Genomic DNA, 25,158 nt, shown 5'->3' with positions numbered 1-25,158 from the left:
ATAGCTAGGTGGCATCCTGGATGAAGTGCCAGGCCTAGAGTAAAAAAGACTAAACTTCCTGAGGTCAGATCTGGCTTCAGATACTTACTAAATGTGTGAACCTGAGCTAGTCTCAATGCTGGATGCCTTAGTTTCCATATCTAGAGAAGGAAACTGCAAACCATTCCAGAATTTTGGTCAGAAAAACTACAAATGAGGTCATGAAGCATTGGGCACAACTGAACAACAACATTGTGGGGGGTGCCTGCACTACTACCATTTCATGTGTGTGAATGAGAAAATCAATTCACAATCTACTATTAAATTTTAACAGTGTCCGACTAGTTATTCTAAACAGGCAAATGTCCTTATTTCAGATTCTTTTTTTTAAAACTATTAATCACACATTAAAGGAAGATAAATGTTTTTATACCAATCACATACAGTAATGGTTCAGAAGAGAATTTAATCATTTTATGTTCTCTGAATCTCATTTAAAGAAAATTTTCTTGTGGCATCCTAATTTAATCAGATGCAAGTAGGTAAAAATAGCAAATAAGGTCCTTCCATAATACTCATCATTCCCTCTTTTCAAACTTAAATTTTAAAAATTTGAATGCATATTTCCAAAGTGATAAGCTACTGGATATTCTTAGCTGGCAGCACTGCTAGAATATGTAAAATATCCAACCTTGTTTACCAGAATTTTAATTCCCACTTTGCCAAGGGTGAAAATTCTATTAATTGGGAAATGATTTTCCACCAGAATATATTTGTTAATAAACAGAAAAATAAGGTTCAATAAATGAGATTTTTATTTCACTCGACTATGGAAGGAATGCCATCCATTGATCTAGGGAATATGCACATTTTCTTGGAGAAAATAAAAGAGAATCTATTGGTCTTTGATTTGGTCATTAGTGTATGCAGTGAATTTCACTATTCAGGAAGATCAATGTATTTAACATAATAAAAAAAGACTAATTAATGTATTTTCAACTAACATCAGAGAACTTTAAATTTGATTATAGCCAGGCAATTCAAGAACAGATTGTTTTATCTATGGAGCTGTTCCAAGAAAAGTGTTTTTAAATTATGCAACATGGGGTTTTCACAATTATTTGCCAGATGAGAGACATCAAAAGTAAAAAACCACAATTTACCTCAATTGGGTTCAGAAAGTTCAAAAATTAAAATCTAAAATGAGAGAGGTAATGGGAATTCCTGTAACACATGGAGAAGCACCTGATATGAGAGAAATAAGGCCAATACCCAAAGATCACTCTAAAATATCAATGCTGGAATAGTCATATAACTAAGTCATTCAAATCTTAATAGAATATGGTGTAAGAAAATAACAAACTAGCAAAAAGTTACCTGTGAACAACTATAATCTAAGATTTTAATGTGAGCACTTAGAGCCTGGTCCATGATATCAACAGGTACATCATCACTATGGGCCAAATTCCACAAGAGGTTCAACACTTTATGGGCCATCACACCATCTTTATCATCTTCTGCAAGACGACGTATTAGCTCAAGTAACTTTTCACGTTGTTTTTTGCTTGCATTTGTCCAACTTGCCTAGAAAATAAATTCAGTACATTGTAAAACATGTTAATAACCCAAGCCAATTCATAGATTTGTACAGACAACTGTCATCAAAATACTGGGTTAGATGATATAGTAGACAAAATGCAAGTCACTTAAACGTTTCAGTTTTATTTCCTCATTTGTAAAACAAGAAAAGTACAGATATTATCTCACAGAGTTGTGAAGATGAAATAAGACATTACATGCAAAATATCTTATAAACCGTAAAGCACTATGTAAATGCTAGTTGTTAAATTAAATTGTGTGAAAAACACTACCTCTTGGGGAAGAGAAAGGAAAAGAATTCAGAACTGAAAATACAATAAAGTTTCTAGGGAAAAAGACAGAATTTTAAAAATTACATCTTAGAAATATTCAAACAAATTCAGAGGAAATTATATTAGAAGTAAACATTTTAAATAGAATGTTAAATATCTTTTGATAGGCTTTGTCTTATATAAGAAATGCTAAAGTAAACAAAGGTTACTAGTTGAAAACCAACACGAAAAATTTAAGAGATATGGGTCCTTTTAAAAGAAAAGACAAATCATGAAGCAAAATAAGAAGGTAAGGAAAAACAAAATTTTCAAAGATAAGACTAAGAGAAAAGAAACTACACATTTAAGTAAATTTGTCTATATTTTACATCAACAATCATTTTAGTAAGTACCTAATATGTACTAGGGGGGCAAGTAGGTGGAGCAGTGGATGAAAGCCAAGCCTAAAGTCAGAAATCCTGGCTCAGATTCCTCAGTACAATTCTGCCCTCAGACACTTATTAGCTGGGGGGATGGACCCTGGGCAAGTCACTTAACCTTTACAGCAAACTACTCCAGGATCTTTGCCAAGAAAACTCTAAAAGGAGTCCATAAAGAACTGGATATAACCTAAGGGATTGAACAATAACAATGCGAAAGGTACTGTGCTGAGAAACACAAAAGTTAGTTTTAGGCAGTCTTATTTACCATTTAGATATTGAAAGAAAAAATGTGTTTACTACTTAAAGATGCAGCCTGATAGTGCAGACACTTCCTCAGAACAAAAACTGTCCTATTATCAAAGCCAAAATGAAATGAGATTTTTTTCAAACATTATCTGAAATGGTTAAAATTGATTAAAAGCCCCCCCCCCAAAATATTGACTTTTCCATTTCAATGTTAAGAAATGAAAATCACTCAAACATCTCTCAAGTCTTGAAATAAGCACAATTATGCTTTGAAAACTAAGAAGTGGACATATACACATATATTTTTAACAATAGAATTTTATAATAAGAACAATTAAATGGTTCTGCTAAAAACAGTGCACAATACTTAAAATGACAAATACACAATACTGTCAGTGAAAACAAATATTAGAAAGAAAATTGTTTATGTTTTAGAAGATGTATCCAGACTTTTCCCTCACATAATTACCAATGATTTAGAATCACAGGAGTAAAAAAAATGAAATACTAATTAATAATGTCTGATAAAAATAGAACTCTAAATATCTAGGGTTACCAATCCCCTCCAAGAACAGAGAACACCCTCACAAATCAAGTCCTTCCTCCAGAGTTGACTCCTAAGAGCTGGTAAATTTCAGCAATTAGGGGTTGGTGTCTTTAAAAGATTATTTTTCAAAAATGACATATTGTTTTTACATTGTTTAGATTTCCCCATTTCCGTTCCCTTCCCATAGAGCCATTCCTTATGAAAAATTATTCATAAGAACAAAAAAAAAAAAGGGGGGGGAGATCCGCACAATCTGATGTTATACCCAATGATCTGAAGTTGTGAATCCATATTCTCCACTCTAGCAAAGAGAAGAATATTATGATCTTATAACTCTTTCTTGGGGCCCAAGTTTATATATGCTTTATAGTTTTACAACATTAATTTTCTTTTAAAGAATATTTATTGAAATCTTGTTTTTATACCACCTAAAATTCCCTGAATGTCTCCCCTTGCTAGACCTAATTAAAAAAAAGAAAAGGAGTAAGGAAAAGAATTCAGCAGAACTAATCAGTGCATTGAAAGAATGATATTATAATGCAATGCTTCATATCTGCCGACTTCCTCCCCTCCTAAGTAAATAAGAAAGTATGGAGAAGTATCTTTTCAAGACCCAATCTTGATCTTAAGAATTTCAAATCAAGGGAATATTAACCTTTCCATGTATGTTTTTATAGTCATTGTGTAAACTGTTTCTCTGGCTTAACTTTATTTTATTTTTCCATCTATTCATTTATGTTTTTCCATGTGTTTCTGTATTTATCATGTTTATTGTAATATGTACCATAAATAGCTAATCCCCAATAAAAGGGTTTCCACATTGTTTCCAGTTCTGCTACTACAAAGACTGCAGTTGTATGTCTGGCTGGGTGTTTAGGTCTAGCAGTAAAATCTTTGGGTGGAGTATAGATACTTTTAATTACTTTATTTCCTTAATCATAAATTGCCTTTCAGGAAGTTTGTGCTAGTTCAGTTTCCTAACAATTCCTGTCTTTGTACAACCTTTTCCCACATGAATTATTACCATTAACATCACTTGCCAGTTTGCTAGATGTGAAGTAAAATTTCATAAAATTATTCTGTCTTGTAGTTCTCATTATTAGTGATTTAGAGTACATATATGATTATTAAATCCTTCCAATTCTTGTGAATACAATTTTTTCATACTCTTTTGACCACTTCTTTATTGAGAAGGGCTTTGGGATATATAGTTTGTTAGCTATGTACTTATCTTTGACACCAAACTCTTGTCAGAGATATTTTATAAAAGATTTTCCCCAAAGTCTATTTCCCTTCTTAATCAAGGTGTAGTAATTTTGTCCAAGCAAAAGCTTTTCAATTTCTAGTAATTAAAAAGATCTATTTTATCTCTTCTAAATATTGTTTTCCCATCTGGTTAAGAATGCACAACCAATTCAAAACTGTAAAAAGTACCTGATCTGATACTCTGCTAATTTTTTTTTAAATTTTTAAACCCTTAACTTCTGTGTATTGACTTATAGGTAGAAGATTGGTAAGGGTAGGCAATGGGGGTCAAGTGACTTGCCCAGGGTCACACAGCTGGGAAGTGTCTGAGGCCGGATTTGAACCTAGGACCTCCTGTCTCTAGGCCTGGCTCTCAATCCACTGAGCTACCCAGCTGCCCCACTCTTCTAATTTTTAATATGATTTTAAATATTTGGTTTATCCCTTTTGAATTCAGTGTTGAACATGGTGCAAGTTGTTAGTACAAACCTAATTCCTGCCAGATTGCATTCCAATCTTTGTAGAAATTAAAATACAGAGTTTTTTCCTAGGTACCCCACCCCCACATTTAATTCTATGTGTCTTTTTTGCTTTCTAGTTGAAGGTCCAATAATATGTGGGAGCAATAGTACCACAAGATTAGGCCACGCTCAGACTCAATAACAGATATCTACCCTTTCTTCTCCCAAGCCCTCCCAGAGGAAAACCAACAGTAGCGCTCCCAAGATTAGGATTGGAAGATACAACATCCACTACTGGCTTGGGGCCCAACTTTACAAGCACCATCTGCCCACTGTTCCTATAACTCTCTATCTCTTCCCAGCTACTCCAGAGGCCAACAGCACTAGGCCAAGGCTGACATACTACTCAGTGCCATCTATGAGAAGGGTGGGATTCAGATGCAGCATCATTCATCTGTTTAATATAACAAATTAATAGAAATGTAAGAGAAGAGTATTCCCAATTACTGTTCTTATATCCACATTTTCCTCAACCTAACCTGACTCATGACACACCCAAATTCTACCCTTTCTCCCCTTCCACTATGCTCTTAGGAATTCTTAATAGTGAAAAACTTCCTTTTAATACTGAATCTTTTACATTCCTTTCAAATACTAATCTTCGCTGACCCTTGAAGATATAATAATCCCTGACCCTTCTCCACTAGCTATATTATACAACAGCTATATTATACAACATGTCCAACAGAGGAGATCCTAGAGGAAAAGTTAGAATTCTCTTTGCTCCCCAATGACATTTTCAGACTGTCTTCTTCTCAACATCATTCAACAAACTGATTTATAGTATCAAAATTTTCACCCAATCTAACTTAAGAGTGACTTTACTATAGCTCCAAGTAATTTTCCATTATTTTCTCACAAAATTCAACAACTGATATAATTATATCCCTTTAATTTCTTTCTCCACATGTTAAGAAAAAGGATGCAAAAATGATATTCAATATTTATACCAATCAGTAATTATGAACTCTACAACATTCAGGAAAATGTACAACAGAAATAGAATGAAGGCATAAAAATTTTACAGAAAAGAAAATAAATTAAAAATAAATACACTTGTTTAACACTTACAAAACAACATTTATAAAAAATTATGTTAGTAGAGTTAGATTTGACTCATCAAACTTAAATGGCAGAATTCTTCACTGAAGTTGAGCTCTTGGGGGACAATCTCAGGTTTACTTGCTAGCAGAAAACACTCTGGTATGCTGCCAAGCTACAAAGTAATTATGCTGATAGATGTTTATTTCCAATTGAATCACAAGGTGATAAGTTTTTCAGTCACCACAACTCTAGTCTGTTTTTTGCTACATTTATTGACCCTGGGGCAAGATATTTCACTAGCTTCTGGGCTTCAGTTTCCTTATGTGTAAAGGGGGCAGTCTAGACTAAATGGTCTCTAAATTTCCTTTCAGCACCACTATAATTTCAGCTTTTATAATCCTAATAATTCACAAGGGGCTGCAATTTGCATTGGAACATATACTTTGATTAAAGATCTTTGAATTATTGAACTTATAAGGGACACTAGGAGCTCCATGGATGAGAATAATTGAGATAATGGAATTTATCCTTTTAAGCATTAAATTTTTACAAAATTTGTTTTAATAGCAATCACCAAAATCTTCTATGCCTTAGTTTTAAATGTAGTGAATACTAAATTCAGTTTTAGTGAACTAAAAAAAAATGTAGTGAATACACTAAATTTATAATAAACTTATTAAATAAGGGGCAACATAAAAGTACTTCATCAAAATGTAGTGATGTTCTGATGAGTTACCAGTGTAAATTTGTCAGCCATCATATCAAAAAGTCCTAGACTAAAAATACACCTGTTAGATCAATATAGCAATCCTTGCTATCAGCTATCATTTTTTCTTGGTCAGTTTTTCTATATCTAACAGCCTTATGATATCAAATTTCAATCTTGATATGTCATCAGTTCTGGCTAAGATTAACTAGTTAACAAAACTAGTAACATATAAAAAGTAGGCAGTCTCTCCTTGAAACTGTTTCTAATATTAAGGAATAAACTATTTAGATTATGCAACATTTATTTTCCTGAATGCTAAGAGACTTTCTGACTGACTTCCAGATTCATATACGTTCTCAAAGTCTTAAATAATTTGAAGTGTGACAAAAGTATAAATGAGGCATTAGTATTAATTTCATTGCTTGGATTTATAATTTCAATGGCATAAGAAACTCCCAGGTGAAGAAAAATCTCTGTACTAATGCAGAATGGGACTTATGCAACTTATCTTAAAAATATTACCCAGAGTAGTGGGAGGTTAAATGAACTGCCTAGAGACAAAAGGTGTCTCTGTCAGAGGCAGGACCTGAACTCTGGTCTTTCTGATTACACAGCTAATTCTCTATACATTATGCCACATTTCATCTTATTTGCCATAATTGCCTGGTTTGAAAAAAATGAAAACATACAATATAGTAAGTATATTGAATTTCTCATTTGCCTTTCCAATGTTATTTTTTGTTCATGGACTTTATGTTAATGGAATCAAAATCAACAGGTTTAAAATATTAATTTGTATCAATTAAACGTGTGTTTTACCTTAAAGCAATCAAAGAGATGATCAAGTTGTTCAGGAGAAAAATCCCAAGCCAATTTTGCCAGGAGATCATGTACATTCTTTACAATGGCTTCATGTTTTCCTGCCTGCAAAGAGAGAATAACAATTTTATCAAAAAAGAAGGCTTATGGTACTGTCTTCCAAGAGGTAAAAAAAATAAATACCTTGGAATTTCAGGTAAAATTTTATCTGTGATACGAATGAAAATCAATTTATTAACTAAAAAATGATTCAATATATTTTTAAAAATCAAGTCATTAGAGCAAGGATGATGTCAAAGATGGCAAATGGTCATAAAAATTCCATCTGAAGAAGGAAATTAGAAGGAAAGTAGAATTCTTTAGGAGAAAATCTATTCTTTGAAAATAGAAATTATAGAATTTTACCAGAACTAGCCATGAGTTAGAAATGTTACTGAAGATAAATATAGAAGAATTATCATAATTAAATGGAGTTAAGTAATTTATCCTTTAAAAAGAAGTATGCTTTAATCCTTAAGAAATGACTTTTAAAGGTTTCATACCCAATAAAATAATTTAGCTTTGGAGATATCAACTTTTTAATGCACAAGACACCTTCATCAAGAAATTATATTCCTACAATCTCTACAAAAACTTTCCTTTTGGGTTTAGAACAGTGGCTAGCAAAAAGCAGATGCTGTATAAATATTTATTCCTTTTTTTCCTTCTTCCCCTTTACTTTCATGTGATAGTCAATGCCTGACAAATTTAAAATAGTTGCTACCACTTAAGGAAACTTGACAAGGAAACATTCAAACTTAAGAAACATTAAGACATGTTTTGCTTTCATAAAAATTTTTGAATTCCTTAACTACTTAAAGTAAGGAGTGATTATACACAAGAGATTATAAAATCAATCACTCATTCTCAAAACAAAAACTAGAAAACTCTTTTTTCTCAAAGGATAATTATTGTCCTTTCCTTTGATTTATAGAGATTTTGATTCCTTGTCTGTCTATACTGAATTTTCTGATTTGGATTCAGAATTCTCAGTATTAGAAAGAAGTTGAAAGTTTGGCTAATCCTTTTAAAGCTATGCATGACTCCCAAATTTAAACATTCATGACTTAAATGATGAATATTTAAAATACATGATTTACAAAATTTAAAATGTTCACCAACAGATGTCCACATTCCTCTTAATAAACATTACCTCATGCACTACTTGGACATATTTTGCAAAAATTCTTATTATGAAGGGAAATATCAATTTTATATTCCTTACCTGCGCTGCCCAAATATTATCAAGATCTTGCAAAGTGAGAGCTTTTTCTTTTATAACAAAACGAAGAATCTTCTCCAGTTTTTCTACATACTGTGGTTGATGAAGACTATCCCGTAAAACTATGGATAAAATATTGTTCTGCTGTATCCATTCCTAAATATAAATGTAAAATACAGTTTCAAAGCATCAGAGAAGATAGGAGCAGAACCACTGAAATAAGTAAATGTAAAATAAGGTCAGTTTAAAAAAATTATTGATGGTTTATTCATAGAATACTTGAAAAAGCACAAGAAAATATTTAATTTCTAAAATTTTAGTTTATCTATAGAATAAAGAGTTCTACTACTATTAGAATCTAAATTTCAAGTAAGAAGATTATATTTAATTCTCTTTCTTCTTTGTTCTATTAGTATTCATCAAACATTCATGTTCAAGGAACTGTGCTAGACAAGATACAAAGACAAAAATGGAATAATTCCTGTCTCTAAGGAGCTTATATTTTATTGAAGAATACAAGATGTAGCTGAATGAGTATACAAAATAAATTCAAAGTAATTTAGGGGGAGAGGAGGCCCTTGTAGCTGAAATAGTATGCATGGGCCCCATGTAAAAGGTGACCAGTAAGTGAACATAGAAATTCTAAGTCGTTGAGGTGAAGACCAATTATCCAAGCCTGGGGAACAGCCTCTGCCAAGGTCCAGACATGGGAAATGGGGTGTTGTGTTTGTGGGTTCAAAAAAGAAGAAAGGCAGTTATGTATAATGACCCTGAAAGATAGGCAGAGACAAGATTCTGAAGGGTCTTAAACTAGAGCCAATTAGAGGAGTCTGTATTTGATCGTAGAGGAAAGAATCACTGAGTTTCTCTGCAGACTCAAGAGTTGTCAGTATCAATAAATAATTTTGTGTTTATAAAAATGCATTATTCACAAACTAAATCTACTATACACACAGAAGACTACTTTCCCCTCAAAGTAGCCTGCCCAATAAATAAATAAATGCACTTCAGAAAATTCTCATTAATTATATGTAGGTCTTAATTTAAAAAACAAAACAAAACCAAAAAACCAAAAAACCCCTACTTTCTGTCTTAGAATCGATAAGTATCAGTTTCAAGGCAGAAGAATGGCCATAGCAATTGGAATTAATTGACTTATTCAAGGTCACACAACTAGGAAGTGTCTGAGGCCACAGGTGAACCCTGAACCTCCCGTCTCTAGGCCTATTTCCATATCCAGCTGTCCTATATGCAGATCTTATTAATTTGGTTACTCTCATTGTAACATTTGAGGTATAGTGTATCCAGAAACAATATTAGAGTAAGTTTCTTTCTTTGTTAACTTTCAGGTAACCTGATGAATAGTAATATGTATTCAATTAATGAAAAATTATCTAAAGCACAAAGATTCTTCTCTAATAAAAGCTGCACTATTATACTCTCTGTGTGCCACTCTGATCTAGATACTGGATGTTTTAAAATCTTAGGGAACATAGTGAAAAATAATTGATAATACAGTCTCAATCATAGGCATGAATTATTCTTTACAATACTGTTCTCCAAAAATTTATTTTCTACAAATAATTCATTCAACTGTGGAGAGAGGGGGAGCATCCCTTCTAATGTGTTCTCCTAAAAATACTATTTGGTTTTAGAAATGTACCCATTTCATATTAAAAAAAGCTCGTTATATAAGTTTTGTAGATTTTTTTTGGCTTAAGTGATTATACTTTATCAAGAGTTTTCATTTATTGACATAATCATGTGGGTTGTTATAATTTTTGTTTTCTCTATGATTATGTTAGTTGTTCCCTAATGCTGAGTCATCCCGGCCTGTTAGGCATAAAGTATACAACATAAAGTTGGCCTCCTCAGGAAGACTTTATTTAAAAATTTTGCATTAATATTCACTAGCAGAGTTTATTAAGAGTGCTTTCTTTCCTAATTCTGGTGATCAATCTCTATGGCCAAGGGATTGTTCCTTAAATGTCTAATTAGAATTCATCTGTAATTCCATACAGACCTTGAGTTTTTTCTTTGAATAACCCATACAGGAACTACCAGTTTCATTTTTAGACATTTGGTTAACTTCTCCATTTCACAGTAGTATGAGTATTTTAAAGGTAATTTTGGAAAAAAAAAAAAAAAGGTAATTTTGTCTTGTTCATTAAAAAATTTTATTCTCTTTTTAAAAAATCAGGTTAGCTGCAGCTGACCAATTATATTAGTATTTTAAAAAAATCTTTTGGTATCTATCTTTATAATACTTTTCTTTGGTGTTTTATTTATCTTGTTTTTAAAAATTATATAATAAGTTCATAAGTCCTTTTCTTTTTTTTGGTTAACAGGCTTTTAGAGATTTTTTTTTTACTGTAGATTGCTTTAGATGCTTCTCAGAAGTATAAATATAGAATACTGTATAATGATCAACTGTGAAAGACTTCGCTATGATCTGGGCCAATTCTGAAGGATTTATGACAAAGAATACTATCCACCCTTCAGAGAAAGAACTATTGGGAGTCAGATGCAGACCAAAGCATACTATCTTTCACATTAATTTACAGTTTTATTTTGGGGTTTTGGTTTTATAGAACATTCTCTTACAACAATGATGAATATGGCAGTATGTTTTGCATGATAACATATGTATAATTCAGATCAAATTGCTTACCAATCCCGAGAGGAGGGAGGGAAGGAGAAATTGATTTTATAACTTTGGAAAACATTTATAACTATTATTACATGTAATTGGGAAAATAAAATATCTATGACTTTTTTTTTTTTAACTTTATCTTCCCTCTTAGAACCAATATTGGCTCCAAGGCAGAAGAGCAGTAAGGGCTAGGAAATGGGGGCTAGGTGACTTGCCCAGGGTCACACAGGTAGGAAATGTCTGAGGTCACTTTTGAACCTAAGATCTGTCTCTAGACCTGGCACTCAATCCACTGAGCCACCTAGCTGCCCCCAATATCTTTGATTTGTTCTATTATCTCATCATTATAAGTTTTCTTTGACACAGATTGTTCCTATTATTTGTTCTTATTAAAATTATTTAGATTTTTATTTTGTACATCTGTTTTGTTCAGTTCTTTGCTTTTTAAATCTCATTTAAATGTGCCCACTTCTGAGAGAATATTAAAGTCTGTTAAAAGTTATTCTATGACTATGTCTTTCTGCAATAGTTTTTCCTTTATCACTGAAGAGATAAGTTATTTTGTGTATATATGCTTTGTATTAATATTGATTCCTTATCTATAGCTTCTTTAAAAGTAATGCAGTTTCTCTTTTCATAGCTAACTTGATATTTTTTATTTTCTAATTTAATTTAAATTTTTTTGATAGCATGATAAAGCCCATGCTTTGGGGAAATAATCTAATGGATAGTGAATTTTGCTGTAGGCTATCATTTTCATTCAATATGTTCAAGCATTTTTTATTAATTTGTTACAAGTCTTTATTTTACTGGGTGGTTTAATTTATTCACATTGAAAATTGTTAGTTTTGAGTTTCTGTCATTTATTTCTTTAATAAGGATTAAAATCCTCTTCCTCTTTAAGTCAATTTATTGACTGAGCAATTAATTTTGTTTATATTCCTTGACGCTAGTTTGCTCCTACAGGCTTTCCCCTTTTCTTCTATCAGTTTATGTGTTCTACTCCCAGCTCTCTACATTTGCTCAGAGAATTAATTTCTTCCTTTCTTGTTTATCTATTTCTATTTCTCTTGTTTTCCTTTTCTTTTTCCATTCTGCTGAATTCAAAATCTTCCCTGTTTGATGTATTTATTATCTAGCTCTTTGTAAATATTTTGGAAGAAACACTGAAAAGTGTGCTGTAATGCATTTCAACGAAGGCAACTCATTCAAAGATACATTATTTTGTCTCTTTTTTAAAAAATTCTAAAAACTAATGTTAATTAACAGAAATGAAAATTTATTACTAAAAACCACATAAAAATGTCACTATATTTTAAAACAAAATTCCATAAGGAACAGTTGCTGGATAAACTATTCTAATAAATAATTTTAGTAAGGAACAAATTATATAGCAAATAACAAAGTGATAATTTGTCATGCAATAAAAATCAATAAAGTTATTAGAACTTCAATAAAATTTATTAAATTACCCAGATTTTTATAACTTGACACTTTGAAATGTTTAATTAAAATTAATCTGATTTCTGTCTCAAATCATTCCTTCTGCATACATAATTAGAAATAGAAATTAAAGAACTTACTGCCATTCGTTCTGCAGTGAGCCACTCTTCTTCCTCAGGATTACCATGACGATGGGTATAATATGACACACTAGAGATCACCTTATTAACCTCATTTAGGGCATTCATCTTGCCATTGAAAGATGAAATTTGTAACAACCTATAAAAGAAATTTGGTCTAAGTATTTTTTTTAAACCCACATAAACAAATTCCAGATAGAAAGTGCCTTACCTAAGTATCATTTTTAACCTAAATATTTCTAAATTTTTTACAGTTTCTTCTTGTCCTGGAACCCTTGAAGCTAAATTCTTCAAAGATTTTATTATCATAGACAAAGCATCATTTTTTGCTTCATTTTTTGCTTCTTTTTTCAGTTCATCATCAGTTAAGTTTTCTAAAAACTGCGGAACCATTTCTATAATGGGAAGGAAGTATTTCTTCACTGTATGAAGTGTCAGAAACTCATAGCATTGTCCAAATGGTCTGAAAACAAGGAAAGTGAGAACTTGTATAAAATTCCATTTTAAATGAAATCATCTTTTAAAATTTATTAGTATTTCTAGGAAGCAAAAAAAAAATTTTCAGTTTTAACTATTTAAACTTAATATTGTTTAAATTTGCAAAGCAACATTGCGTTTCTAGAGTAAAATATTCAATTTTTAGTTTAACTTACTTAATAAGAGCTGCAATAATTTGGACATTCAATGCTGAGCCACTAATGAAGCGATCGTGCAAAATCTGGAACCCGTTTAATGTGCCAAATTTATTGATGAGATCCACTAACCAACCCTGTAATACATTTAACAATAAAAATTAATTTTTCTCTCTTTAGCATAAAGAAGAATTACTTACCTTAAAAATCAACTTTCAAAGGAAGCACTTGATAATAGCAGAGACCTGGACTAATAATTAAAATGTAATATTAAATTACTTTCTAAAGGAATTCCCTTTAAAACTATTTTATTGTACAAAAATATAGCTTATATTTATGTATAACTTTAATACAAGGGAGAGTAAAATGATTTACTCAAAGTTATATAATCATTGGTAATGAACAAGAGAGAAAATCCATGTTTTCTAGCTCCTACCTTTGAGCTTTTTTCCCATCAAAGGCTTTTCATGCATCTTTTGATTATTTTTATCCTATATAATAAAATTTGTAAAAGGGGGAAAAAAAGCTTACCGTGCTTTAGGAAAGGAAAGCCGAATGATCACAAAATACTTTGTTTTTGTTTATTTCATGTAAATACAAGTACTACAATTAGTTACAAAGTATCAAATTACGCAAAGCTTTTTTTTGATGCTACAAACAATGTGAACTATATTCATAAAATCCAGAAACCCCACTCACCTCATCCTTACCCAGAGGCATAATATAGCAAGCAGGGACAAATAAATAAGACAATCTACTTTCTCACAACTGCCTGCTTTTGAAGAAATGGACCAATTCTTAGTTATCTTGGGGAAAATTCCATAATAATATGTACTGTTTCATAGTTCCTTACCCCAGGTTAAACCTACCAGAAACTTAAAACTAGAAAGCATCTAGAATTGTTTCTAACACATGAACAAATTTATGTGTGAACATGAAAGGAAAATAAATTCACAAGAATGCATTACTTTAACATGGCAGGAAAGACCTAAGAAATGGGATTACAGGAACATGAATTTCTGAAAGAAAGTTTGCTGTTACTTTTTTCCTTTTCCCAAACCTTCTTTTAATATGCTATCAATGGAAGAAAAGATAAAATAGAAGATATTCTTTCCCTTGAACTTTGTTACTTAAGCAGATACAAAGGGAAGCTGCTAAATAAGGGTAGTTATAAAAGCATGACCATAAGTCAAAATCTCACATTTATTTCAAAACAAACAAAAAACAAATCACATTTGCCCATATTCTTTTTTTTTTTTTGGGTAGGCAATGGGGGTCAATGGGGGTCAAGTGACTTGCCCAGGGTCACACAGCTGGGAAGTGTCTGAGATCACATTTGAACCTAGGACCTCTCGTCTCTAGGCCTGGCTCTCAATCCACTGAGCTACCCAGCTGTACCCCAACCCCCATATTCTAAAAAAAAAAAAAAAAAAAAATAGCATTTTCTATCATAGGAAAACATCTGGTATATAGTGCAGCTTATGTTGACACACCATTTTTCAGACTGTACTATAAAGTTTTTTATCTATATTATCAATTAATAAGCATCAAGTGCTTACTGAATGCCAGGCTCTGTCCTAAATGCTAGGGATATTAAACATACAAGCAGAAAGCTCCTGCTGTCATTAAGCTTTCATTTAAAAATAGTCACCAAACTCACATTAATGTTTATTATTTTAATGAAAAAAGTATAGCTATCATTAAAGCATGTTCAATTATAGGCAAGGTAGAGGGAGAAGGGAGGGGAGGTTGGTAGAAGGAGAATCACAAGAAGTATTCATTTAAGCTCAAAGTAAATGCTAGAAACGCCTTATTCCCCATTCTACCTTAAATTGATACCTGCCACAAAGGAAGCCCTTAGTATAATTTGGCCTTGTTCCATTTTCTAGATTAAGTATATTTATTTCTGACTTCACCTTAGTGTCCCTTTTTTGCCATAGATGTGCTCAACCCTGAAGGTCCCATGCAAAGTTAGGGATGGCTAAGGAAGACATTTAAATGTCTACCTAAGTAGAACAATCCTGATTGAGGCTCTATATCTTCAAGTTTTTCAAAGAAAAACAAGGGATTGCTGCTGTGATTCTCTCTCAATTTTTCCCTAATGCTTTTGGAGAATAAGAACAAGTCATTTATTTTCATCTCCTCGGGTTTCATATTTGGAACTCTGCTTACCAACTTCCAACTGAGGACTATCTTTTAATATCCTGTTCAAGTGCACAAAATTTAATCAGTTTTGTAGATATAAATCTTTAAGACAACTTTAATTCAGAGACTTTGTTAGGAAAAATTGCAAAAAAATCTCTTCCCATTTTCAATCGAAAGCAAATGCAAACTAATGAGTGAGCTTCAGTAAAGTAGGTTACTCCCTACATGAATTTACTCATATTCTGAGGTAGATTAACTTTTTCTGCTTACCAGAATAACTGATCTTTATTTCTATATATTAATCTTGTACTGGGGGAATGAAAAAATTATCTCCACAGTTGCTTTCAATAAAAAGGTAGAAACAAACAAGTTAACTACTTTCTCCCCAAAGCTTTTCACATAATACCAAGTAAAATATTTTTGTTTATTATAAAGAAACACAACAGGAACTAACCACAAACCACAAAGATTTCTCCTAAACCACAAGTTAAAAATGTTAAAAGTACAAAGTTTAAGACAAAAAATAGGAAACCCTTACTTATTGCTAGTTTAAAATCTGAAACTATTCCCTTGATACTGCTTATAAAAGACCAACTTTCCACTTTACCCCCCTTTCATTCAATGGAATAAGCAAACAATTAAGAAAAAAGAACTACAAGCTATCAGAAATTTTTTCCTAAGGGATTAGTATGATTTTTTAACTTCTTCCTTGATACAGAAAAATTTGTCAAGAATAACACTAGTTTAAATATCTATTGACAGCTTTAGAGACATGAACCACCCAAATAATTTCTTAGAAATGCTTCTTAATTCTAAGAATGAAAACAAAACACTAAGAAAATTTTAAATAAAACTTTGGCTATAGTTACCATATAACTTTTAGATCAAATTAACAATTAAGAGGAACTTTTGTTTATCTGTCAATATCAAAAGGGTAACCACGTTCAAAAACCTTGACCAGTTGCACAAAAAAAAAATTGATCAACTTTGTGGATATAAATTTTTGAAAGAAAGCATATTACAGAGGGGCAGTTTGCTAACAAAGCTGAAAAAGAAAATGTTTTTATTCATTCCAGAAGGGAGCAAATAAAAACTTATGGAATAGACCAAATGGAGTAAATTGCACCTTACATGGGTAGGAAGTGAAGTTAGGCATATTTTATTATTACTTTAGGGTACTTTAATTAAAAAGTATGCCCATTTATATATTATATATAATTTTACTCTTAAAATTTTTAGAGTTTAAACATTATCAGAACTTTTCTTTCATATTACAGATCACATCATGCCATAGTTTGACAGAATCATAACTGGGAATCTTGTAGATTGTAGGCCAACTTTTTGCTCTAGGAAGTTGATACATATTGTGTCTATGAGAAAACAGAAGCTTCACGGTATGATCTTCAAGAAAGTATTTTGGCCAAAAATGCCCATGGCCTGTAGAATAGAAAAGCTGAAGAGTTATAAATGACACAGTCTACAGGGTTATCCTCCATTAGAAAAATAAAAAAAGCCTCCAAAGAGCTACAGTTACTTTCAATTAGTCACCTTATAAATTTTAATAATTGTTACATGTTTCTTAAACAGAATGTGAAAAGAAGTTAAATCTAGAAGATAGACTATATAAACTAAGTCGTTTCTATAGGTACAATTAAAAAGTCAAATAGAAAATGATGTGGAAACCTTCTTTAAAAGAAAAATAGTAAATGTTTCTTGCTTTATTTTAAAAATAGATTGAATGGTTATTTAAATCTAGAAAGATGGAGCAAAAATGCAAGTGGAATTTTAATTTTGAAAACAAACCAACACACTTTTGGAGATCGTGGGTCTGGAGGACGGGCGTAGAGTTCATCTTCTGCCAACTGAACACCAGCAGGAATTGTTTCAGATGGGCGTGTACCATTATATATATGGAATTTGCAATGAGGATTTAAGGCCATAGCAAGAAGTTCTAGAAGTGGAAACCAGTCTTGAGAAAGCTTGGCCACACAAAGCTCCACTAGGCGATGAGTGTTGTTAATAATACACCTCTGTTTAAAGAAAGAAATGTTTTTACACATTATGAAAATATTCCAATTTTAGCAATGGATGTCTTCTAAAATTATTTTAACAGTGAGGTCTATTTTTCTGTATTGGTCACCTAGAGTAAATCTAATTTCACTATAGAATTTAAAAATGTTCTGTCAGCCAAAAAGGGAGAAAAATTAAGAATACATACATACCCACACATCTATTCCTCAAGAAGTTTACAGGGAAATAACAAGAACACAGACAAATAAATAAGAAATAATCTGAGAACACTAACATTGTTGAGATGAAGGAAGGAGGCAGCCCCTAAGCTAAGCACCTTATAGGAAGATTAGAAATGTAGCTTATATTAGAAGAGTCTCCATTCTAAGAATGTGGAGGTGGTTTTGAATACACAAAGCTTGTAGACATAATATCTAGGTTGGAGAATAGATATCAGTTTTACACTAAATTGTTTTAACAAGTTGAAACTAGATTATAGAGGGTCTTAAATATATGTAAGACTAAGTGGTTAAATTGTTTTAACAAGCTGAAACTAGATTATAGAGGGTCTTAAATATATGTAAGACTAAGTAGCTAATATTTTGTTCTAGAGGAAGTCACTGAAGATTTTTGAGCAAGGTACTAACAAGGTAAGTAAGATATGAAGATTACTTTCAGAAGCTATACAGTTCAAATGGAGAGATGAGAGACTGAAAGATGGAATCACAAATGAGAAAGTTACGTAATAACCTAGTTATTGGGGGCATGAATTAGGGTGATGGTCGTAGGAGCAAAGCAAAGGAGACAGATGGGAGAGATTTCATGGGACAGAAACTTATGCTAGAAGGGATGAGAGAGAAAGAGAGAGGGAGAGGGAGAAGAAGAGGGGGAGGGGGAGGGAGAAGGAGGGAGAAGGAGAGGGAAGGAAGGCTCAAGGAGGACTCCAAGGTGATAAAACTTGGTAGGATGATGGTACGATTAGCTGAAATAGGCAAAATGGAAGAGTGACTACTTCAGTGACAAAGATAAGTTTTAGTTCAAGATATCCTGAGTTTTAGGTAGCAATGGGACACTAATGCAAAGATTCTGAGTACACAGATGACAAGGCATAACTAGAGGTTAGGAGATATGGGATAGAGATATAGATTTGAGAGTCATCCACTCAGAGATGCTAACTGAACCCAAGGGACCTGATGAAATCACCAAAGTAAGCCTAAAACAGATATCTGTGCTTAACCGAGTACAGGAGAAAATATGGACGAGAAGATGATACTGTAAAAACAGACAGGTAAAAGGAGAATGAGGAGAGAGAGAGTAATGTCTTGGAAGTCAATTAAAGATAAAGTGTCCAGTAATAAAAATGAGAGAGTGGTCAAAAAAAAGAGGAATATTGAGGAAAAGCCTTAAAATTTGAGGATCATACAATTCCTATCCTTTTGAAGAGCAATTTCAGTGGGTGGAAAAAGCAGCTAAACTTTAAGGGAATAAAGGCTATAAGTTTAGATGCCTGTGAGAAGTGTGGTCATAAAAGACAGGAAGGAAGCCAGTCAAAGGTTATCTAAGTAAGAGGCTGAAGGAAGAAAGTACATTAAATGGCAATTACCTCAATAACAATAATATTAACATTAAATATATGTTTCTTAGGCATTTATTCTAGAGGTAACAAAATGTCCCAGGAATTGTCAAAACAGATGACTACTACCAACATTTTGGTAAGTCACATCAAATATATAATGTTGTCAGAAGGAATATAGAAACTGCTGTAACAGATTAGGAAATTTTGACAAGAAATCAGTTATGATGTGACTTCTCTATCATTTCTCAAAGGATTTTATTATTGCTATTTGGAAATGTTGTTAGATTTTTATGTATTAAATTCGTAGCATGCTTCTTTACTGAAACTATCAAATTTCTCAGTGAGTTCCTTTGCTGATTCTCTGAGATTTTCTTTGAAGTAAATAATGATGCCATCAACAAACCAGCATACCATTGGCATTCTTCCTGAACATAACTGAAGCATTTAATTTCCTTCTCTTTTTGTATTGCTATCAATTTTATTTTTAGCCTATTTCAAATAACAATGGGAGAGGAGGCCTACATTTTTCCTTAAGCAAATTATGTTAGCTTTTGGTTTCAGATAATAAAAAATATGCCTGTATTTTATGGAGTTTTTAGCAAAAATGAAGTTGTAATTTATTAGTCTTATTTTTACAACTATGAATAGAATCACGTCGTTTTAAATATTTTTGTTTTAAATAAAATTAATCATGTTAATTCTTTTTCTAATGTTGAACTAAATGCATTTGTAGTATAAATTCAAAATAAGAGATTACATTTTTTGCTGAATTAATATGGTTCAAAAACAACTTCAAATTATGATAATAAATAACATATATGTTTTTTTTTAAATTCAAACATTTCACTGCTAGGCATCTACTCTAGGAAGAACGAAGACAGACAGATTCTTTGTATGAAAACATTTAAATTAGCACTTTCGGTGGGAGCAAAGGAATATAAACAAAGTAGAGGTCCATCATCTGAGAAAAGGCTGAACAAATTTTGGAATGTAGACATAATATATTATTACTGTATTTGTAATAAATGAAGAGAAATATGGGGGAAATTTATGAACTGGTAAAGAGTAAAGGAAATCAATATATGCGATGATTATATATGCAATATATAAATAATATGCACATTGTCTCCCTACAAGGGAGAGATGGAGAATTTGGGGTATGAAACACACCATTATAATCATTAAATTTAATGTGTTGCATAGTTTCTGTGACTTGTTTTCTTTTCCCCCTTCTCTTTTTGTTATAAGAGATAATTAAGTAGTTGACAAAGAAGAAAGAGATGTAGTCAGAAAGGAAAATTATATAAAAAAAATTGAAAGAACTTTTAGAAATGAGAAAAAACTATTTACTCGTAGCCTTATATATCTAATTACAAGGGCTTTGAGCAGAAGAAAGTGAAAACTGCATCCATATAACCACAGTTAGATAATACAGAAAGAAGCAACAGTATAGAAAGAACAGCAGTTGAATTACTTTGATAGGCAACAAAATCCAAAAAAAGATGAGTAGCGAAATCCATTTTCCCACCGTCTAAATACAAAAAAAATAAGCAAACAAGCAAGATAAACTAGAGATTTTAATAACAAGGAGAAAAATTTGACCTCTAGGTATTTGTAGAAAGGCAATGGGGTATGGTAGAAAGCTAGCCTTAGAGTGAGGAAAAACCTGGGTTCAAATCCCACTTGTAATTGAACAAATCCCTCCCTGTAAAAGTTGCCTAAATTTTATGTGCCCTAAGCAACTCTTTAAGATTCTTTTGTAGAGATTACTTACTGACCTACATAAAGAAAAAGAGAGAAAAGTAGGGCTCCTTCAATGGAAGAATCATTACTACTAATGAAATCAAATGGATTGGGGGATGAGAAAGATGTCCTTGAGACATGGTGGGAGGATTCATGATTATTCTATACCTAAAGATAATCAGACCTTAATTCAAAAGAAAAAAAAAACATAGTTAAAGGAGATGGGGAGGAGAGTGTTCAGGAAGAAGCCCAAGAACTAGAGGGAGGAGCAAGCAAAGTGAGAGTATTTGAGTACCAAAAACTTAGAAAAAAATATGGTTGGGAAAGAGATCACAAAGCTGACAAAAAAATGCAAAATTTGGTAGTGATGTTGGGGGAAGAGTAGGGAAAAGGGAATGGGGAGTCACAGTTTCAATTCTGTAGACATCTCACACTGGACATATTTTTCAAAAGCAAAGAAGCAAATTAATTTCTTTAATAGCATTAAGGATAATTTCATCTTTCAAAAGGTAGGTTTTCACCAATATGAAGAAATTGGATGTTAAGATAAAAATGATGAGATTCTTCAGGAAGGATAGAGGTAAGGAGTGGATTTCTCAAAATTTGTCATAGAAGGGGAGAAAGTTGGGCATAGTCAGGTATGAACTGAGGATTTCAGAAATTTTTTTTGATATAATTCTGAGGAAAATAGAAAAAAATTCTATAGGTCAAGTCAGCCCAGAACAGATCTAAAGGTCTTGAGAATGAACTTCTGAAGACACAAATTTGAATTAGAAAGAAATGGAAGTTTGCTAAAAATATATTGATGCATAAATAACTCACAAGCATTAGATGTCAACATACACATGATGAAACACAAGTTATGGAAAATTAAAAGGATAGCATGGTTCTATAAAAAAAAAGTTTTAGGAGTGCCAAGACAAAGAATAGAGGGAAGTGCAGAAGAAAAGCTAAGCAATGTAGAACTAATTTTTTTTTTAAAAAGATAAAGTTCAAGGAAGGAAGAGGGCCCCTGCTTGGGATGTTTGTGATCAATTGGGAAGAGTTGCTCAATTTTTATTTGGCTTCTTTCTCTACCAGGAAAGTATAGAACAAAGAGTTCTATCCAAAATAAGTAAAGAGATGGTATGAGAGATGCCCTTGATGAATTCTACTCACTTGACACAGAATTATATCTAAGAGGACTGAAATAATGCATATGATTGGAGATCAAAATGACTGATCTAGAGAAATGCAGTTCAGATTTCCAAAAAGAAGAGAATGCACTTTGCTAACTATAGATTAGTATGTTTGATTTCAAATACAGAATTAAAGAGATGTTCAGTCAATATTTGGAAAAGGAGGTAATAATCAGAAGTGATCAGCATAGGTTCATGGAGGTCAGATCCTATCAGACTAATCATGTTTTCTTCAACAGATTTACTAGTCTGGGAGGTCTAAAAAATGTTCACAGAAATGCAGTAAAGAGTTTACATAGAATCCGGCAAAACTTTAGTCTCTCATCACATTCTCTTAGAAATGATAATTTGACTTTTTATTGTTTTGCTTATGTACTAACTTTTCTATTTTATTTTCCACCAGTATAAAATATATTGGAAAATGATTAATGCTTTGTAGAATAGTAGGAAATCTGCTAAAGCAGATTTTTCTTTCATTCTCCTTCATTCCTAATTTTTAAAAAAAAAATAATTCCCATTGAGATTCTTGATCTTTGATCTTCAAAATAAACATTATTACTCTGTCTAGTTGTATAAAGTATCTTGAGAAATTTTACTGGAATGGCAGAACTTTTAAGCAAATTTAGGTGCTTTCCTTCTATTATATTAGTATGGCAAAAAAATGGATAATAAATTTCTCCAAATATGTAAATTTTCTTTTATTTTTATAAACTGTACTATGATTTTATTGACTGAAGTGTTGTACGATCACCTCCCAAATATTTGCATGCATTTTATAGTTACTTTGAAGAGATTCCCACCCCTCTCTTCAAGTTCTTTTGAAAAGCCTGGGGTTTTTTTTATATCTTGCAACTTTATTCAAATTACCAATTTAGATTAATCATAAAATTGAATTTCTAGTTTCCTAAGTAAACCATCATATCATAAATTACAGATTTTAGACTTTATCTAGTTTACCCTCCTTCATTTTACAGATGAGAAAAATGAATTGTGATATTCTTTTTTAAGTGTGAGAACGTATACATGGTTATACAACATTGGCTCTTTTGAGATTTAACTGTATGATACTGGAGAAGTAAGTGAATGGAAATTACTTATTCTTCCCCAGAGATCACAAGAAAACTGTTTTGAATTTGAGACAAGGAAAAACTATTAATAAAAAATACACCCATGCTGGAGAATCAAACTCTGATACCGGGCGAAGTAATTAATGGCACCTTTACAGGACATTAAGATGGCCTAACATGGAGGTATCGTGCTTCTCTGCACCTACTCCCACATCCCATTACCAGGTGGATAACCCAGGAGTTGAAGCCATGGTAAAAAAAGGAAATGGGATAACAGGGAGCATGTTGTAATCAGCTAGCCAGGCAGGGAAGCCCTAAAATGAATGGGTACCTGGACTGAAGCCTGAGGGAGGGTTTGGACTTAAAATCAGGACTGTGCTCTATAGGACAGAATTAAACTATTTATATATTTATTTTATACTTTGGAAGCATTTCTTTGTCAAAGCCAAATGAAACCAGGGTGCAGGGAAATCCCTTCTACACATGAGGAGGAAATTCTATTAGTTTGGGGGCGGGGGAAGGAGAAGCCATTTGCAGTGACCCAAGACGTCTCCTAGTACCCTTAGGGGTAACAGAGGGAGAGCTGAAATGAAACAGATCTAACCTTCAAATAAAACTAGTATAGTGGCTAGTTTTAAATGTGGGGCCTTATCTGGGATAAAAAACGAGTTCTTTGCTTTTTTTGTGGATCCCTAGAAGATTCTAGGCCCAGCATTTAAACTATGAGATTCTAGAGAAATTGGCGGAAAAAGTTTTAGGTGACAAATGTATAGTACATTTTCCCCTACATAAATCAATTATAATATCATATAAAACCATAAATCGATTCCATTTGTGTAACTCTGCAAATTTCATGTTGATTCTTTGATATCTTTTTGTATTATTTAATTTTATGTATAAGCATTGGCTTACTGATATATTATTGAGTTCTATATAAGTACGAATAGTAAATTTAATGTGAGAAAACTGGAATTACTAGTCTGCTCCTATCAAATGCTCTAATTATTCTTTAGCATTCAAATTGAACTTGACTGCCTATCTAGTTACTGGACTAAGTTGTTTGTATATTTGCTTTATACCTTTGAAGTAGATATTTCTTTGTAAAAGTTTGCATGAATTGAATGTTTGAATAAGTAAATAAATCTAACCTAGTCACAATAATCTTTAGAATGCATTGCTATATATTTGTTGATATTTTACTCCAATTTTTGGTACCAGTATTTAGAAATGTTATTATTCTGATTTTCTATTTTCTCTTTTGTTTGGCTATATTAGGCTCATATATATCTCAAGAGAAGTTTGAGAAAACATCTTCTATCTCTATTTTTTGCCAACAACTTATGTTATGCAGAAGTTCATTTTTCTTTAAGGGATAGTCAATTTAAAATTCTACCTGGGTTTTTATTTTCCTTTGGTGAAATTACTTTGTTTGTTCACTTGGATTGTTAAATTATTTCCCTTTTTGTACTGTTATTCAGTCATTCATATTTTTGTAAATATTGATCCAGTTGTCATTTTGTTGACAAATATTTGAGCAAAATACTTTTTGTGAATTTCTTTTATTTTAGTCCTTATCCTTTGTGAATTCCTCCTTTTCACTTTTGATTGGTGATGGATTTCCTTTCTTCATATATCAAGTTATTTCATGATTTTATTTTTCTAAAATAAGATTCTAGTTTTTATCAAGTTTTCTTCTTTTACTTTCCAGAAATTTTATTTTTGCTCATGTTAATTTCTTCATTTTTTAGATTTCTGGGATATATACTCAATTCCTTTACATCTTTTCTTTTTTTAAAATGAAAAGTGTTTTAGAGATATATATATATCCTTCCTTATGTACTATTTTAGATATACATGAGAGATAATATAAGGAGGAATAACTGCACTTATTGTGGTATATCAGTCAA

General features: G+C 31.9%; 1 protein-coding gene across 2 annotated transcripts in view; it reads right to left on the bottom strand.

The window, feature by feature from the left end:
- Positions 1-25,158, bottom strand: part of USP9X (ubiquitin specific peptidase 9 X-linked) — a 167,238-nt gene that overhangs the window by 107,307 nt on the left and 34,773 nt on the right. For both annotated transcript variants that reach the window (XM_044670172.1, XM_044670171.1), the window contains exons 5-11: positions 17,489-17,707; positions 13,554-13,669; positions 13,112-13,363; positions 12,901-13,039; positions 8,668-8,820; positions 7,404-7,508; positions 1,357-1,563 (exon numbers count right to left, since the gene is read on the bottom strand). In XM_044670172.1, the coding sequence (XP_044526107.1) occupies positions 1,357-1,563; positions 7,404-7,508; positions 8,668-8,820; positions 12,901-13,039; positions 13,112-13,363; positions 13,554-13,669; positions 17,489-17,707 (1,191 nt within the window). The remainder of the gene's footprint in view (positions 1-1,356; positions 1,564-7,403; positions 7,509-8,667; positions 8,821-12,900; positions 13,040-13,111; positions 13,364-13,553; positions 13,670-17,488; positions 17,708-25,158) is intronic.

Source organism: Gracilinanus agilis, chromosome 3, assembly GCF_016433145.1.
Source record: "Gracilinanus agilis isolate LMUSP501 chromosome 3, AgileGrace, whole genome shotgun sequence".
Lineage (NCBI taxonomy): Eukaryota > Metazoa > Chordata > Mammalia > Didelphimorphia > Didelphidae > Gracilinanus > Gracilinanus agilis.
The sequence above is the reverse complement of the archived record's forward strand: the minus strand, read 5'-3'. Positions and strand labels throughout refer to the sequence as shown.